The sequence below is a fragment of the Dromiciops gliroides genome, chromosome 2 (assembly GCF_019393635.1).
Source record: "Dromiciops gliroides isolate mDroGli1 chromosome 2, mDroGli1.pri, whole genome shotgun sequence".
Lineage (NCBI taxonomy): Eukaryota > Metazoa > Chordata > Mammalia > Microbiotheria > Microbiotheriidae > Dromiciops > Dromiciops gliroides.
Genome location: NC_057862.1, coordinates 218,186,519 through 218,206,741, shown reverse-complemented (window position 1 = coordinate 218,206,741; position 20,223 = coordinate 218,186,519). Strand labels below are relative to the sequence as shown.

Sequence of the window (20,223 nt, the reverse complement as noted above, 5' to 3'; positions counted from 1 at the left end):
TGGTATATATAAATTCAAATTTCTTTCAGGTTTTGCGATTCCTCCCCCCATCCCACCTTTAAAAAATGTCCAAAACAAAGAATTCATTTATTTCATATGGGTAAGCTTGTTACTGAGCCAGATCACCAGAAAATCAAGTCCAAGAAAATAAATCATAAATAATTATGTGAGGCTACTTTATGGAAATAGTATGATTTACAATTTGGAAACCTGCCCACTACATATAATTATTCTATTTAAAATGGAATATTTTCTCTTCCACGGTTGTAATAGTGAATAAATGTGCATTTACTTATGTTCAGCATAAAACAGATGTACAGCAAAAATTATATTTCACACACTGAGTCATTTTACCACAAGGTAAACAAATATTTATTTCTTTTTTCCTCTGAATATTAAAATCACTACCAGGTGGCTATATGCCACAGTACTTTTTTTTTTTTGGCAGGGCAATGAGGGTTAAGTGACTTGCCCAGGGTCACACAGCTAGTGTCAAGTATCTGAGGCCGGAATTGAACTCAGGTCCTCCTGAATCCAGGACCGGTGCTTTATCAACTGGGCCACCTTGCTGCCCTTTTTGGGGGGTGGTGGGGCAATGAGGGTTAAGTGACTTTTTCACCTAAAAGATTTTTTTTTCAGCTAGCAGAACAAAACACAAGAACAGGAGAATTTTTAAAAAACAGTAATTATTTCACATCAAGCTACACAATTATAGAAACATCAAATAAGTACCTTTGGCAAATTATTCAGTTGGTCACAAAGTACTTATAAGTGCCTACTTTATGCCAGGCACTGTCTTAAGAGCTGGACTGGGGCACTGTGTACAATATACTGCTTGCCTCTACATAACAGTTATTACATATTTATAATATACATTATCATTTATAACAGGTGGGGGAGAACATGATCAGAAAAAACTTGCACACATGCTGATTTCCTCTCCCTGTACGTGAGTCTTTAAGAGTGAATCAAATAGCTCTACCCACAAGTAAGCTAGGATTCTATAAATCTGGGTTTACTAAAAAAAAAAAAATTAATTAAAAATTTTTAAAACCAACTCCAGGGGAAAGAGCCAAGTATTTTGTATTCTTTACCTTTGAGAAGTAAAAAGAGAATACTGAATTTGGACATCAAAATTACTAATAAGGGCACAACCTTTAAAAATGTGTTTCAAGGTATTATTCAGGAATGAGTTGAAGAGAGACAGCATGCTACCCTGGAAAGAGTACTGGATTTATTTAGTTAGTTAGTTATTTTGGGGCAGGACAATGAGGATTAAGTGATTTGCCCAGGGCCACACAGCTAGTAAGTGTCAAGTGTCTGAGGATGTATTTGAACTCAAGTCATCCTGAATCCAGGGCCAGTGCTTTATCCACTGGGCCACCTAGCTGCCCCCAAAGTACTGGATTTGAGACTGAAGACCTCGGAGTTTAAATCCTGGCTCTGGAACTGTCTCCCTCTGTGACCCTGGACAAGACACTTAACTTTTCTGGGGTTCAATTTCCTTATTTATGAAATGAAGTTATTGGGCTAAATGATCACTAAGGTGTCCTTCTGGCTCTAAATCTTTGATCAGGTGATTCTATGCAAACTATAATGTTCAGCCATGGAAAATTGGTCCAAAGGAAATAGTGAAACAAATTAGTATAGCATCCTTAATATGAAAACCAAATAGAGAAAAAAATATTATACAAGGAGTATAAAAACATGACCCTCTCCTCTTTGGGAACCAACTAGATTTCTAAGTTTATAAAACAAAATATGAAGTTGAAATGTCTAAAATCATTTTTCCCAGAGTTCTATAAGCAAATAATACTTACAGATTGCATTTGTTTAGTCTGTAAAACTTGTGTCTAGCAACACACAGCCTCCATACATATTTGGCAGTTTCCATGTCTTCCTAGCAAATAAAATGTTCAAAAATTAAGATGAATGTGTTTTCACATATAGCACACTTAAGACCACTACATACAATATTCTATTAATGAGCCATTTTTAATATATTGCTGATTTCTCAGGTTGTTCAACTGAAAACTGAATCATGTAAAAGGCATCCTGTAAGGATGCAAACTGGTAAAATTACACACTACAGATAGCCTAAGAGATTTCTTATTAGGTAGTAGGTATCTACTCAGCAACCCAAAAAATGTTTCTGAAATGGAAAAATAATAGAGTAACTGACAGTTGTTGGTGAAGATGCCACTTTAGATCCTTACCCAATAATCACCATCCAAAAAAAAAGTTTTTTCAATACGATGTTTGAATAAGAGGCCCCATATAAAGGCATTTTAAGGAAAGTATCCAAGGCAACGCATGTTCACTCCTTCATTCCACTTTGGACTCACTACCTGTCTTTCTACACTTTCTATACTTCCTATTAGAAGGTAAATTTCTTGAGGGTAGAAACTGTCTTTCTTATTACTTGTATTTGTATTCCCAGCACTTAGCACAGTGTCTAGCACTTATTAAGTATTTAATAAATACTTGTTGATGACTTTATTCAAGAAAGAGCCTAACAACTATCTGAAAAATATGACTGATTAAACCATTCAACTACTCTTTGCTATTGTCTCTCTAGAATTTCATGTCAAAATCAAAATATATTTATCAAGGTACAATTTTAAAGCCACCAAAACTCCAAATGCATAGTTAAAAATGCTCAGTGGAAGCTACTAATACTCACAGTTTGAAATTGGATGGTCTCCTCTTTATTTGCCAGTTCTAATGCAAAGAAGGACTTATTGTGTGACATATTAGCAATGTCGTGCCACCTAAAGAAAGAGAATAACATCATAAACTCATAGCTTTGTAAATCTTAAAGGGGAAATTTTGAGTTTATTTATGATCTTTTTTATTTATCAGACTTCTCACTTCATTAGTGTAGGAGATTTCCAGCAAGAAAATTCTTTCTACCAATATTGGCCAGCACTTTCTCTTCAATTTAAGAGTCTTTTAGAGGTGCCAGGGGGCACTGGGAAGATGTCCCTTGCTCAGAGTCCCAGAGAGACAGTATTTGTCAAAGATGGGACTTGAACCAAGTCTTTCTCATTCCAAGTCCAGCTCTCTATCCACTATACCAACCTGCCTCAAGAATCTACTAATTACATTTTGTTTGTTTGTTTTGCGGGGCAATGAGGGTTAAGTGACTTGCCCAGGGTCACACAGCTAGTAAGTGTCAAGTGTCTGAGGTCAGATTTGAACTCAGGTCCTCCTGAATCCAGGGCCAGTGCTTTATCCACTGCGCCACCAATTTATGTTGAACACTTTTATGCACAGGAATTGTGATACAAATATTACCACATCAAATGCTAAAACCTGTGGAGTATACAAAGCAGAAGACAACACATATTCCATATTCTCAAGAAGCATGAAAGTCTTGGGGATTTAATACAAGTATATAAATTATTATAATGAGAGACTGAAAAGTAACAAGTTTCATGAGGTTGTGTACAAAGTTCTACATTAATTAATTAGTAATTCTCCAAGGAAGGAAATAACAAGGACATTGAGAGAGGATTTCACTCCCAACAAGTACAAAGAATATGGAGGATTTTATTATGACCTGCAAAGAGTGAGCAATGTTTGTATTTCTGTAAGAGCCAAGAGACTGATACCTATGTTCAAATTGCATATAGTTTTTCCTACTGGAAAAGAAAGCAAAATGGCTCAAGGAATGACTCTCTAGATACTCTGGGCTGTCAGGGAGAATGAAATGTTCCTTTAAAACTATTGGAAGGCTGTGATAGACTTGATTCTTCTCAGCAATACAATGGTCCAAGATGGTTCCAAAGGACTCATGATGGAAAATGCTCTCCAAGTCCAGGAAGAAAAAGAACTGTGGAATCTAGATGCAGATCGAACCATACTATTTTTATTGGTTTTGTTGTTGTTGTTTTTCTTTTTGAAGGTTTTTCCTTTTTGCTCTGATTCTTCTCTCGTAACATGACTAATGCAGAAATATGTTTAAAGTGATTGTACATATATAACCTATGTCGGATTACTTGCTGTCTTGGGGAGGGCGGAGGGAGGAGAGGGAGGAAGAAAAATTTGAAACTAGAAATCTTATAAAAACAAATATTGAAAACTATCTCTAAATGTAACTGGAAATAATAATAAAATATTTATATGGAAAAAATAATAAAATTTTATAATTTTAACAAAAAACTATTGGAAGGGCTTCAATGTCAATCAAAGAATAAGATTTAAAGAGACTGGGAAAAGTCTGTGTCAGAAGGCTAGAAGGTTGAAGAATGTCACAGAAAAGAGAATAGAAAGAGGGATAACTAAATACTTGGAGTTAAGAAACAAGTTTGAGGATCTTCCCAAAGAGAAAGTAGCTGGACACTCAAAGAATTCAGCTTTAAATCATTCCTAAGGTTCTACCTGATGCCCACCAGATTGATAAAGTTAACAAAAAATGAAAATGACAAACCTTGGAGGAGCTGCTAGAAAATATAAACATAGGAACGTTCATTCATTTTTGATAAAGGTATAAATTGAAGCTATTCTGGAGAGTTATTTGGAATTGTGTCCAAAAAATCATATATAACCTCGGGCCCAGCAATACCACTGTTAGAGCCATAAACCACAGCAATCAAAGAGGAAAAGGACTTTTATGTACCAAAATGTTTATGGCAGTTCTTTTTTTTTTTTTTTACACTTTTTTTTTGGTGAGGCAATTGGGGTTAAGTGACATGCCCAGGGTCACACATCTAGTAAGTGTCAAGTGTCTGAGGTCAGATTTGAACTCAGGTCCTCCTGAATCCAGGGCCGGTGCTCTATCCACTGCGCCAACCAGCTGCCCCTATGGCAGTTCTTTTTGTTAAATGCAAAGAACTGGACCCTAAGGTAGTACTCATCAATTGGGGAATGGCAAAACAAATTATGATATATGCATGTAATGAATACTACTATACCTTAAGAAATGATGAAAAAGATGGTTTCAGGGAAATCTGGGAAAATTTGTATGAAATGATTCAAGGTGAAGCAAGCAGAACAAAGATATGTGTGTATGTATGGTTGTATGTATGTATGGCTGTGTGCATATACATATATGTGTGTATGTATATTAACAGCAACATCATAAAGACAATCAACCCTGAAAGCCTTAAGAACTCTGATCAATACAATGAGCAACCATGATTGCAGAATACTAATTATGAAGCATGCTCCTCCCTGTCTGCCAGAGAGGTGCAGAATGAGATACACATACATGTACACATATGACAATGTAGTATTTCTTTTCTTTTTTATGGAGTGGGAAAGAGAAAAATGAATTTTTCATTTAAAAAAGTGAATTTTAAGTTTAAAAAAATGTAAGAAGCTGCTTATGTGCCATATAATAATCATACAGACCCCAAAATGCTATCAAATATTCATCCAGTAAGGGTCAGAGTAAGAAAAGGGTGATGGCAAATGACTTCCTACTGCTTATTACTGAGGGCAGTTACTGGAAGATGTGATAACCACAGAGGGGTCTGCTCTCACAGCATATGTATCAAAGATGTGACACAAATCTCCCAGGACTTGTCAAACCAGATAACTATTATCTACTTTTGGTAATCCAAGTGGGCACAAATGATACTGCCTGAGGGAACTCCCGGAAGGCATTGCCAACAATTATAAAATCTTGGGCAAAAAACCAAAGACCTTAGGGGCACAAATGGTGTTTTCATTGTTACTACCTATTGAAGGCAAGGACTTCACAAAAGATAGTTAGATGTAGAAAATTAACAGTTGCTTAAGATAGCGGTATTTGACAAGCGGGACAAGTTTGAAACTAAGATGTTGAATTTATTTCCTATGTGAGTATGTGTGTGTATACATACATATATGTATGTATGTAAAAACATAAACTGTATGTGATAGTGTCAATATGCTTTTATAAGTGCTTACTATGGTCAAGACATTATAATAATTCTGAGGATCCAAAAAATATATACAGATTATGAGAAAGCAATTTGAAAGAGGAAGGCATTAACAGATTGGGAGGGGGGAACAGGAAAGTTGATTTGGGTTTTTTTTTAACTGCTGCCTTCTATTCTTCCTCCCCTAAAAAAAAAATGACTGAATCTGAGAATGGAATTTGGATTAATGGTTAGATCACAGCTTGAAAAACAGAAATAGGAAAGAAAATTTGAATAATGTAAGACTACTCTGAACCCACCAGAAAATGTAGGAGGGAATAGAATAATGTGTTTCAAAGAGCAGTGGAACTCAGGATGTAGCCCATAGTTAACCTACCCTACAAATCTGAGCTTAGCAATATATGAAAATATACGAATGTTAGATGTTCTCTGAGCTCTCCTTTCATTTTACTGAGGGAGAAACAGGTCTAGAGAAGAGAAATAATTTGCCCCAAATCTCACAGCAAGCCATGATATTTGAACTTGGGTCCTTTGACTGCAAATTGTTTTGTTTTAATTTCCGCTATGCCACTAATATTTATTTATGCCATGCACTGAGGAAACAAACAATAGTGCTTGCCATAAGGGAGTTTATAATCTAGTACAGGAAAAGAGACATATGCCTAAATAACTAAGATAGATCTAGGATAAAATGTAATTAAAAGGACAGGAGTCACTTAACCCTCATTGCCCTGCCCCCCCCCCCAAAAAAAAGACAGGAGATATTAGCACTATTACTAATCCATTCTCTTCCCACACCTCCCATCCCAATTAAAAAGAGAGGGGAAAATCCTTAAAACAAATATGCAACTTACTAGCTGTGTGACCCTGGGCAAGTCACTTAAGCCCCATTGCCCTACTCCCCCCCCAAAAAAAGCAAAACCAAATATGCATAAAGAAGCAAAACAGATCCACTCTGGCCATCTCCAAAAACACGTCTCTTTCTGCATCGTGGCTTTGTCAGAAGGTACATGCTTCATCACAGGCCCTTTACAGATTCAGTACAGGTTCTTAAAATAGTGTCCAGGTTTTGGTTTGATCATGGTTTTCAGGGAGACCTATGATTTTTAAAATGATTTCACTTGACCTATTTCCCAGATCAATTGTTTCTGACAGCTGTTCAACTTTTTTTTATCTTTTAATTTTCTTCTAATAGTGTTTATTGTCTTATGGAGTCAATGATTTCTGTTTGGTCTATTTTAATTTTTAGAGAGTCTGTTAACTGTGTAACGTCTACCACTTTCTGCTCCAAGTTATTTATTTGCCTTCCAATTCTTTCCTCCAGAGTTCTTATTTCATCGTTTTATCTCCTGCTTCATTTCTTCTATTTATTCATATAGTGCTTGGGGAAAACGCAACGTTTCCTTTAAGTGTTTGTAGTTGTCATAGAGTCACTCTCTTCTTCTTGGTTGGATTTTGGGGTTTGTCTGGAACTATTTTTATTCTTTATCGTTGTCTATGTCTTTCTCAATTTATTTATCTCTCCAGTCTTAGTTCCGTAGGGGTATTGTACCAGGGCCAAGCTCCACTCCCTGCAGCACTTTCAGGCAGGCTGTTTAGCCCTCGTTAGTCTCAACTAAGTGACCTGAGTTTCTCTGCTAACCTCCACCTTGCAGTTAGCCACCTCCCCCCAATCTTTGTGGTTCAAAACATTGGGTCTTCAGAGCCTTCTATGACATTTCAGGTCATAGTACTGGGAACATAGGAGTCCTTAGGCCTGAAAGAAGGGAGTGTAACAGCCTGAGCACTACCACAACCTCAATCCTTGCTGCCCCACCTAGTCACTTTCAAGATGCCAGCTATGGGTTTCTGACAACCCCTGGGATTTCTCAGGAAAATATGGCACTCTTCTTGCCTTGGGATATAGAGTCTAATAGGCTAATCATGTCTCTGGCTAGTTTCTGGTCATTCTGTGAAGCTACTACCTGGCACTGGCTTTTCTGACAGTCCCCTTTCCTGATGCCTGTAGGCTGACTCTTTGTGCATTTGAGGGGCACAACAAATCACTTACTATAGTTTCCCCTTGAATTTCTTGATTGTTTTTCAGTCTAGTGCAATGTTTAGGTCTTTTCTGGAGTAGACATGTAGGAATCAAGCTGACTGCTTATGTTGAGGTAGCCTTCTTAAATTCAATTACCACCTTCATATTTTCACATAGGTTATTCCCCATATTGAGATTGTACCTGACTAGTGTCTTATTCAACAAGTAGAAATATGAGAGGTTCCAGTTAGTCATGGGGAATCCCCATGTATAAATGCAGAGGCAGAAGAAGGCAGAATGAAATCAGAGAATGATAAGGACAGAGCCTTAGGGGAATTCACTCTACAGACGCTTGAGGAAGAAAAGGAACCAATAAAAGAGAGAAAGAAAAGTCAAAGAAAGAAAAAGATACAAGAGCAGAACAATGTCACAGAAAAAAAAAGAGAAGAAATTCAAAAACAGTGGGAAGAATACATTGGGAAATATAAGTGATGTAAAATCAAAAGCTATCAATAAAATGTACTTTTTTTGAAAGGAGGGTTGGTCAATACTGCCAAAAACAACAGTGGCCAAGGTGAATGACAACTAAAATATTTACATAAATGAACATATAATAGAAGAGTAATATATTTATTTCCAAATCTTTTAGCAAACTAGAGTTAAGAGAACTGAGATGAAGCTACTAGATTTGGTAATAGAGAAATCACAGTGAGTCTGGATAAAGCAGTTTCAGTAGAGAAGTAAGGACAAAAACCAAATTCAGAGGTTTGAGGAATGAGAGAACTTTGAGAAATACAAGCAGCAAGTCTACTCTTATTCATGGAAGTTTTGCAATGAGAGAGAGGAGTGATTGATGGAGCAAGGTTCTGGAGGAGACAGAAAGAGATGAGATAGTGATCATAGGTTTAACAGGATTAGGCTTGACTTGACGAAAGGCCACTTTATTTTCTGAGGATGGTGGAAAGGAGCATGGAATATATGAAGCAACAGAAGGGTTTTGAAGTGTCAAAAATGAGAGAAGAGGGTCACTTCACATGATATAGGAGATGAAATCAGCTGCTGAATTCCAACTAATTAAGCATATACTTATTAAGTGCCTACTATGTGTAAGGCACTGAACTAGTCTCTAGGAATAAAAACAGAAAATAGAAAATTGTCTCTGCTCTCTCTCTTGAGGGGATACAGCATGTAAACACACATTATTACTTGAGGCACAAAGAGAGCATGAACAACTATGGAGGATCTGCAAAGGTATTCTGGAAAGGGATGGAGGAAGGGAGGCCAGAGGAAGGAGGAGAAAGTTTAGAACTACTACTATGAGTAACATGTTAGAGAATCAAAAAGGTTTGCAATACAAACTGTTGAAATCAGAGAGCATAAACTGTAGTAGATGCAACAAGTCGGATGTTATGACTTCTTCCAGCAAGCCTGGTGACTCCAGAATAAATACAGAGAAGGGAATTAATGGGAGTTACCCAGGGTTGGGGAGTAACAGGACCACAACAGACAAAAGGTTAAAGGGTTGAAGGATTCCAGGGTGGAGAAGGTGGCATCACTGAAACAGACATTAAATCAAGAGTGTGAAGGAAGAGAGAGCACTCATCAATCCCCTTCTCTTCTATTCTGTAGCCAACAACAGCAAAGGAAGCATCAGAGCAGGAGCTTACCGTGTCATCAACTTATTAATACTAAAAATTATTTCCTACACCTTTATTTTGGAAATATATTCTCCACATAGCTCATCAAAGGAATAACTACAATGAGAAATCATTTCATTTGAGAAAAGACACAATTCCCTCTTAGCTTTATAAAGCCTTGCCAGGAATTTTAAGTAGATGAGGAAAAAAAAATCACCAGAAATACAGAAAACACAAATAGGAAATTGTTTTAAAAATTTTAAAGAAAAAAAATTTAAGAATACCTAAATATAACAGGAGGTCTTCCATTTTTGTGTTTCACAAAGATGCCATCGAGACAGGCTCCAATACAGATGTCACTTCCCTGGCTATCCTGAAATGAGAAAGTAGAAATCATACTAGCATCAAAAAAATACTCTTGATAAGCAAATACATTAGAAAAGTAGCAATTACCTTAACTTGATAGCTTAAAACAAGATGTGGAAAGAACTATACATATTTACTTCATCACAACTACATATATCTATATATGTACATATGTATAGATTTTTTTTAAGTGATGAAGGGCTAATTTTATTCTCTTGCTACAATTTTAGTACAGATAACTCTCCTGCCACTGATATTTGCAAGAGATATATGTAAAACTAGTATAATTTGATTAACCTTTTAGTCGAGTTCCTTGATTAACTTTTCAGATATCCTCATTATTTGTTTTTAAACACAAGGAACACAAATTCAGTGTGTGACTGTGGAAAAAGTAGTAATGTTGGAATTAGAAAATCTAAATATGAGTCTCAGCTCTCTGGTTCTTACATTAACTAACAACCTAATACTGAGCAAGTCACCAACCCATTCTAGGCCTCTGTCTTCTCGTCTAGAAATAGAGATAACAAGACATACCATCTATCTCACAGAGATGTCATTAAGAATGTTTTTAATCAGCAAAATACTACATAAATATGAAATATTATAATGGAATTTTTCCTAAATTATTCCATAAAGAAACACAGAAAGCAAAACATAACCAATTATTAGTTTCAGTGGATCTAGATTTAGCAATACAGAAACAAAACAGAACTTACTGTCAAGAAGCTTATCTTCTATGCTATCTTCTAAGCTATCTTCTATGATTTCATCACCCCAGCAATCATCAAGCATTTATTAAGTATTTACCAGATGTCAGGCAAAATAGTCCCTGACCTCAAGGAACTTAGATGTACATGTAAGAAGAACAAAAATAAAGTCTGTTTTGTGATTTGGACCTTCAAGATCACTGGCCTAAGGAATATCAACAAGGAAATCCTTTCTTCCAATGTGCTTCAGCCACTGCCCTAAGAGTCTTAGAGAGAGTTCCTGGAAGAACTGGGAGTTTAAATGAATCACTCAGGCTCTCAGAGGCAGAATTTGAATCAAAGTCTGCTTTGTTCTAAAGTCAGCCCTCTGCCTGCTTTGTCACATTGCTTCTTTCACAATAAGTAGAACACAAAATCAGGAGGCAATCAAGAGGGAAAAAACTAACAACGTTCAGGAAAGGATAGGGATTAGGGAAGGTTTCATAGAGGAGGTAGTACCTGAGGTTAGCCTTGAAGGAACAAAAGGGGACAATAATTCTGAGAGATGAGGAAAGAGTACAGTCCAGGCACAAGGGATAAAATGTTCTTATGCAGAGGAGGGAGGTGATTTGTTGGGCTCATAGAACAAACAGGAGTGTACTTTGGCTGGACTGAGTTCATGAAGAGGAGTTCCATAAAATAAGCCTGGAAAGGTAGCTTTGAGCCAGATTATCAAAGGTTTTAAATGCCAAATGAAGAAGTTTACATTTAACCCAATGCAATTCCCATTTTTTTGTAAAACAGTAAGAACACTGCATACCTTAGCAGGATAGCTCTCTTCCCCATAACCATCCATCCTCTCTACCTCTTGCATATATAGCATTTCAGCATCAGGTGGGGTAAGCCCTCTACAACCAAAAGAGAAAATTTAAAATGTCAGTTTTGAAGATCAATCATTAAATTAAAATCATTACAAACTGTCTAAGTCCTCAATATCTGCACATTCTTGAGAATGGGAGAAGAATTATGCACATGAAAATATATCTAAAAGTACTAGACAGTATATAATAAGTATTATGGATTAATATGTGTTATAGGAGTGAGTGAAGAGAGAGGAGAAAAAATAAAGGGAAAGAGACATAAAAAGGGATTGAGAAAAGAGGGAAATGGAAAGAAGGAGGGTGAAAGAAAAAGGAGAGGGAGGGCAGGACAAAGAGAGACAAGAGAGTAAAAAAGAGAGGGAGGAAGAGACACAGAGAGAGTCTGAGAGAGAGACAGAGACAGAGACAAAGAGTGTCATACACAGAGAGTCAGAGAGATGGAGAGTCACAGTCAGAGATAGAAAGACACAGAGACAAAAAGAGACAGACCAGAGACTAAGAGAGAGAGAAAATTAGCAATTCAACTTGGATGGTTCTAGAGGAAATCGGATGTGAGTTGGACCTTATAGGATAAGTAAGTTTTTGTTTGTTTGTTTGTTTGGTGAGGCAGTTGGGGTTAAGTGACTTGCCCAGGGTCACACAGCTAGTAAGCATTAAGTGTCTGAGGTCGGATTTGAACTCAGGTCCTCCTGACTCTAGGGCCAGTGCTCTATCCACTGCACCACCTAGCTGCCCTGATAAGTAAGTTTTAAATGAACAGTGAAAGTGAACATTACTCTAGGTAGAGAAGACATAAACTAAAGCAGGAAAGTATAAAAAATATCTAAAGAAGAAGTACACCAATTTGCTAGGTTAGCATGACATAATACTGGAAAAGTGCATCAGACTCACAATAAATAAGAGACAGAAATTACAGTTAAAGTGTACACTTCCTCCTACAGGAAATGAAAAATAAGAAACTATTGAAGGACCATGAACACAGAACTGATTTGGGGAAATCAGTTTTGATGGCATACAGGGGAGATTGGAGCAACGAGAGAACAGCACTCTTTTCCTCTGCAGTGTAAGCCTGCGAACACAGATAATATATCAGTCTTGACTGCCATTTCTCAAATGTTAAAACACGCTCAAATACCTGGTCTATTGTGCTTATGGTATTAGGACAAAAGATGTCAACAGTTTCTATAAACACTCTAAAAGTCAAGCAATGTAAGCTCGTATCACATACCCTGCTAAGCAGTAATATGTAGAAGGCACACAGTGGCTATTTGAAATGACATGTAGCTACTTCATTGTTTAGAAAAGGCACTGACTTTGGCCGCGTGAGAATATTTAAGGCAACTTGGTATAATATAGAGAGCTGTACTTGGAATCAAGACAACCAGAGTTAGAGCTCCATCTTTGACACATACCACCTAATCTCTCTCTGCTTCAATCTCACCTGGGAATTCCAAAAGTCTTAGTGTAGTTTTAAGGTTCAATGGGGGAAAAAAAGGTTTAATAGGCTAAAAGTCTAGTAAAGGTAAACAAGCTTTAAGTTATTAATGCTTAAAACTGCAGTAAAAGTAAAATGCCCCTACTTTTTGAACCAGAGACTCCTTTATGGACACATACCCCAAGGAAGTCATCAATAAGAAAGTTCCCACATAATTCAAAATATTTATAGTGGCATTTTTTTGTAATAGCTAAAAATTGGAAGCAAGGGGCAGCTAGGTGGCGCAGTGGATAGAGCCCAGCCCTTGGAATCAGGAGTACCTGAGTTCAAATCCAGCCTCAGACACTTAACACTTACTAGCTGTGTGACCCTGGGCAAGTCACTTAACCCCAATTGCCTCACTTAAAAAAACAAACAAACAAAAATTGGAAGCAAAGTAGATGCCCATCAATTAAGGAATGGCTAAACAAATCATGCTACATGAATGTAATAGAATACTACTGTACTATAAGAAATTATGTGTGATGGGCAGCTAGGTGGCACAGTGGATAAAGAACCTGGATTCAGGAGGATCTGAGTTCAAATGTGGCCTCAGACACTTGTCACTTACTAGCTGTGTGACCCTGAGCAAGTCACTTAACCCTCATTGTCCCCCCCCACACACACACACACACAAAACGTGTGTGATGAATAAAGAAGTCTGGAAAGATCTATATGAACTCATGCAGAGTGGAGTAAGCAGAACCAAGAAAACAATATACACAATGAGTACAACATTTAAATGGAAAGAATGACCACACACTAGAAAAAAACAAAAGTAAATATAACAAAATCATAAAGATCAAACAGGACTCAAATGAAGAGATATGAGATTTCTTCAACCTACCCCTCATTAAAGTGGGAGGTCTACAGATATTACACTTTACACTTGTTTTAGGCCTTTTTCAATTTGCCCAGGCTTTTTTCTCTCTAAAAAATACTATTTGACATATGGGATGGTTTTCTGGGACTGGGAAGGAGAGAGGTACATAGTATACTACAGTGACACAATGAAGAGATAAGTATCAATAAAAACTTAAAAAAAAAAGAACTACAGGGGTGGGGGGTAGCTAGGTGGAGCAGTGGATAAAGTACTGGCCCTGGATTCAGAAGGACCTGAGTTAAAATCTGATCTCAGACACTTGCCACTTATTAGCTGTGTGACCCTGGACAAGTCATTTAACCCTCACTGCCCTGCAAAACAAACAAACAAACAAACAAAACAAACAAAAAAACTACAGGGGCAGTTAGGTGGTGCAATGGATAGAGCACCGGCCCTGGATTGAGGAGGACCTGAGTTCAAATCCAGCCTCAGACACTTGACACTTACTAGCTGTGTGACCCTGGGCAAGTCACTTAACCCCAATTGCCTCAAAAAAACAAAACAAAACAAACTACACTAAGACTTTGGGGACACTCTATACTACCTTTACAATCTAACCACAAAGGGCTATGGTGCAGTTCAAATGAGAAAATGAATGTAAAGTGCTATGTAAATATCAGTTTGGAATTTTTTTTCCTTATAACTAAATAGCCCAGTGTGTAATAATTATTCCCATGAAGTTTATAAATCATTTACTGAAATTCCCTCTAAGAATGAAAGAATGAAAGCAACTGGGGTGGGGGGAGGGGGAATTCTCCATTTCTAGTTCTGTTAAAGAGGGAGACATTAGATAAGTTAGATTGAATAGTTAGATTGAATGTTATGGCTCTGACCCATGGATCAGAAAACCAGGCTGCCTTTAAAGTTCTGAATTTTCTTATGTCAATGCATTTGTAAAATTGTAAAAGTCCATAACTATTTAAAAGTCACTGCATTCATGCCACTGACCTGTATTTTTGGTATAGCAAGGCCACTTTTTGCGTTGCTTCTTCCAACACTTTTTCATCCTGTAACCATCCCTGTAAGCAAAACAAAGTAGTAGGTATTTAAACAAACTGGTTGAATAGCTAAAGAATACCAGCATCTGCAATCTTTACTACCAAACAGTTGACAATAGGACTTTTCAAAAGGAGTTTAGAATAAGGATTATGTTCCTTTCACATAAGAATGAAAAGAGGGGCAGCTAGGTGGCGCAGTGGATAGAACACTGGCCCTGGATTCAGGAGGACCTGAGTTCAAATCTGGCCTCAGACACTTAACAATTACTAGTTCTGTGACCCTAGACAAGTCACTTTACCCCAACTGCCTCATCAAAAAAAAAAAAAAGAAAAGAAAAAGAATGAAAAGAAACCTGCTAGTCCTTTTCATTTCATTATCAAAATGCAAGGTATGATCCTAGTTATTTAAAAATATTTACTAAAGGGTCTTTGAGTCCAATACTATAAGATCATGTGCACATAAGGAAACAAAAGAGAACAGCATTTGTGTGAATACTGAGAACAGTACAGTATATTCCTTAGCTGCCAGGGAGCTCCAAACCTATAACATATCTGTTAAAATTGATTTTAAAAGTGTGTGACATTATTTTCCTTCTAGGCATCCAAATCAAACTAACTAAATAGGTCAGTATGTCTAAGAAACTACTTCACTAGAGGAAGAATATTCAGATGATAAACATATAACATATCATTTCACATGCCAAGTAATAATTTTTTTAGTGCTTAATCCTAGTCAGTTCACTACATATGGCAAATCACTTCCCTTCGGTGGGCTTCTGTTTCATTACCTATAAAATAAAGAGTTTAGGCTAAATAACCTCTAAGGCCTCAGTCTATGTCTTTATATTTCAAGGATTAAGATATGGCAACTATATTCAGGCTCTTTTAAGCATTTTTTTTTAAGTGGGGCAATGAGAGTTAAGTCACACAGCTAGTAAGTGTCAAGTGTCTGAGGCCGGATTTGAACTCAGATCCTCCTGAATCCAGGGCTGGTGCTTTATCCACTGTACCACCTAGCTGCCCCCTCTTTTATTCATTTTGAATTCCTAACATAAAATGAAGTTCTTACCACAGGAAACAAGGCAAATCTTTGTAGAAAATCCTGGGATTCATACTGATCAAAGTCACCAAAATCAGCTAAAAAAGAAAAAAAAAAGTAAAGATCAAGATTCACTTATCAATTTATTTTAATTTGCATGATGGGAAAAAAGACACATTGGATTTGGTGTCAGAGGACATAGGTTCAAAGCCTGCCTTTGTCACACACCTGTGTGACCAAAGACAAGTCATCCAACTTCCCTGGAACTCAGTCTGCTTATGTATATAATGAGCTAATTAGGCAAGATAATCTTAATGGTCTCTTCCAGCTTTAGATCAATTATAATAATAGCAATATTTGTATAATACCCATTATGTGCCAGGTACTGTAAATTGCTTTACAAATACTATCTCATTTGATACTCACAACAATTCTGGGAAGTCGGTCCTCTTATCATCCTCTTATAATTTTCAAAAAAAGTTTAATGTACTATATGAAGACAATATGCTGTAGAAGTCGGATTTCTCATAAAGATAACTTTTTTAATCAATGGTAGTTCAAAAAAATTTTTTTTTTTTGGTGAGGCAATTGGGGTTAAGTGACTTGCCCAGGGCCACACAGCTAGTAAGTGTTAAGTATCTGAGGTCGGACCTGAACTCAGGTACTCCTGACTCCAGGGCCGGTACTCCATCCACTGAGCCACCTAGCTGCCCCAACAATAAGTTTTTAAAAGATTAGCTTTAAAAGTAATTTCACATGGAGTCCCTCATTCTTAAGATCACCAACTAAGCTTATAATACAACATAATATACCATAATTTTAAAAGTAATTGCAAATACAACAATATGAGTGATATATAAAACCACATAGATAGGGGCAGCTAGGTGGCGCAGTGGATAGAGCACCGGCCCTGGAGTCAGGAGTACCTGAGTTCAGGTCCGACCTCAGACACTTAACACTTACTAGCTGTGTGACCCTGGGCAAATCACTTAACCCCAATTGCCTCACCAAAAAAAAAAAACCCACATAGATAAAATGTTATTAGGCCTGTACCAAGCAAATGTTATCAATTATCCTCCTGCTTTGCGATTTTAAAAGAAAAAAAATCACATTTCAAACCAAACTGGCATTCTTTTATCAATTTCCTATTAGAAAATAACTAAGGTAATGAGGATAAGCTGGAAGCCTTCCCAATACAATCGGGGTGAAGCAAGAATGCCCATCATCACCTCTATTATTTAATATTGTACTAGAAATGTTAGCTATAGCAATAAGAGAAGAAGAAGAAATTTAAAAGAATTAGAATAGGTAATGAGGAAACAAACTATTACTCTTTGCAGATGATGTGATGTCATTCTTAGAAAATCTTTGAGAATCAACTAAAACACTACTTGAAATTACTAACAACTTTAGTAAAGTTGCAGGACACAAAATAAACCCACATAAATCATCAGCATTTCTATACATTATCAACAAAGTCCAGCAACAACAGATAGAAAGAAAAATTCCACTTAAAATAACTGTAGACAATATAAAATACTTAGGAGTCCACCTGCCAAGACAAACCCAGAAACTATATGAACAGAACTGTAAAATACACAAATAAAGTCAGATCTAAACAACTGGAAAAATATTAATTGCTCATGGATAGGTGAAGCCAATATAATAAAAATGGCAATCCTACCTAAGTTAATTTATTTATTTAGTGCCGTACCAAACTATCAAAAAATATGTTGTAGAACTAGAAAAAATTAAAAACAAAATTCATCTGGAAGAACAAAAGCTCAAGGATATCAAAGAAAACATGCAAAAGAATGTGCTCTAGCAATACCAGATCTCAAAATGTATTATAAACCAGTAATTGTCAAAACAATCTGGTACTGACTAAGAAATAAAAAGTGAGATCAGTTGAATAGAATAGGTACAAATTACACTACAGCAAATGACTATAGTAACCTAGTATATGATAAATCCAAAGACCTAAGATTTTGGACAAAAACTCATTATTTGACAAAAACTGCTGGGAAAACTGGAAAACAGTATGGCAGAAACTAGGTATAGAGCAACATCTCAGACCATATACTAAAATAAGGTCAAAATGGGTATATGGTTTACACATAAAGGTTGATACCATGAGCAAATTAAGAGAGCATGGAATAGTTTATCTGTGAGATTTATGGACAGGGGAAGAATTTAGGCCCAAAGAAAATATAGAGAGCAATACAAAATGTAAAATAGATAATTTTGATTATATCAAACTGAAACATTTTGCACAAACAAAACTAATGTAACAAGATTATAAGGAAAGCAGAAACCTGGGAAAGAATTTTTGAAACAAGTATCTCTAACAAAGGTCTCATCCCTCAAATATATAGAGAACTGAGTCAAATTTATAAAAATACAAGTCATTCCTCAATTTATAAATGGTCAAAGGATATGAACAGGTAATTTTCAGTCAAAGGAATCAAAGCTATCTATAGTCATATGAAAAAAATGCTCTAGATCACTACTAATCAGAGAAATGCACACTAAAACAACTCTGAGGTATCACCTCACACCTATCAGAATGGCAAATATAACAAAAAAGGAAAATATTGGATGTTAGAGGGGATGTGGGAAACCTGGGATACTAATCCACTGTTGGTAGAATTGTGAAGGGATCCAACCATTCTGGAAAGCAATTTGGAACTATGCCCAAAGGGCTATAAAACTGTGCATACCCTTTGATGCAGTAATACCATTCCTAGGTTTATATCCCAAAGACCTCCCCCAAAAAAAGAAAAAGACCCATTTGTACAAAAATATTTATAGTAGCTCTTTCTGTGGTGGCTAAGAACTGGAAATCAATGGAATGCCCAACAATTGGGGAATGGCTAAAGAAACCGTGTTATATGGCTGTGATGGAATATTATTGTGCTATAATAAATAACAAACAGGATGATTTCAGAAAGGCCTGGAAAGACTTATATGAACCAATGTATAGTCAAGTGAGCAGAACCAGGAGAACACTGTGCACAGTAACAACAATATTGTTTGATGAAGAACTGTGAATGACTTAACTATTCTCAGCAACACAATGATCAAAGACAATCCCAAAGAATTAATAATGAAGCATACTATCCACCTCCAAAGAAAGAACTGATATTGACTGAACACAGGCTGAAGCATGCTATTTTTCACTTACTTTTTTTAATTTTTTATTTATTTTATGTTTTATATAATCATACATGTATAACCTATATCTGATTGCTTACCACCTCAGGGAGGGAGAAGGGGATGAAGGGAGGCAGGGAAGGAGGGATAGAATTTAGAACTCAAAACTTTAAATTAAAATGTTTATTATTATTATTTTTGTTTGTTTTTGTTTTTTGTTTTTGGCAGGGCAATGGGGGTTAAGTGACTTGCCCAGGGTCACACAGCTAGTAAGTCTCAAGTGTCTGAGGCCACATTTGAACTCAGGTACTCCTGAATCCAGGGCCGGTGCTTTATCCACTGTGCCACCTAGCCGCCCCTATTATTATTTTTTTAAAAGAATTACTATTATATTACAATCAGACTGCAAAATGGATAAAAATGAAAAGAATTTATGGAATGCCACCATGTGTCTGTAACTGTGGACTCAGACTGGGGGCTTGAAACATAAATAAGTATAATTCATGGTGTCTGAAATTTTTTTTAAAAAGTATCACTCACACGTTTCCTAGTTGGGTTTCCCTGCCATGATTTCATCTGGAAATTTATTAGCACATTCAACTAGGGTTCTTTTCAACACCTCTATTCTCGAAACTACTAATTTATTATTAGCAATAATAAAAATATATTTAAGTTTTGCAAAACACTTTCTTTACAAATATTAAGCCATCTCTGAGGCAGCTAGGTGGCGCAGTGGATAGAGCACCAGCCCTGGAGTCAGGAGTACCTGAGTTCAAATCAGGCCTCAGACACTTAACACTTACTAGCTGTGTGACCCTGGGCAAGTCACTTAACCCCAATTGCCTCACTAAAAAAAAAAAAAAATTAAGCCATCTCATTCTCACAAAAATCTAGTGAGGTAGATGCTATTATTATTTCCATTTTACAGATGAAGAACCTGGGGCAAAAACTATAAGAAACAATGGTTAAGTAACTTCCACGGGGTCACACAGCTTATTAGAGTTTGGAGTTGGATCTGAACTCAGGTATTGCTGATTCCTGATCCAGCTCACTATCTACTTCACCACCCAGCTACCTAATTTGTTCCAGCTAACCTCTTTCACTTTCCTTGGAGTCTCCAGTACTTATCAGTAAACGATGAAGGTTGAATATTCACAATCCTTGTACCTGAAATAATCATTTTCAAATGAAGGTTTCTATGATCTAGGAACAAACCCTT

General features: G+C 36.5%; 1 protein-coding gene across 1 annotated transcript in view; it reads right to left on the bottom strand.

Annotated features, from left to right (window-relative positions):
- PTPN21 (protein tyrosine phosphatase non-receptor type 21) overlaps positions 1–20,223 on the bottom strand; it is a 121,517-nt gene that overhangs the window by 47,003 nt on the left and 54,291 nt on the right. The window contains exons 5-10 of the mRNA XM_043985924.1: positions 15,882–15,949; positions 14,763–14,833; positions 11,397–11,484; positions 9,809–9,897; positions 2,684–2,771; positions 1,821–1,900 (exon numbers count right to left, since the gene is read on the bottom strand). Of these exons, the coding sequence (XP_043841859.1) occupies positions 1,821–1,900; positions 2,684–2,771; positions 9,809–9,897; positions 11,397–11,484; positions 14,763–14,833; positions 15,882–15,949 (484 nt within the window). The remainder of the gene's footprint in view (positions 1–1,820; positions 1,901–2,683; positions 2,772–9,808; positions 9,898–11,396; positions 11,485–14,762; positions 14,834–15,881; positions 15,950–20,223) is intronic.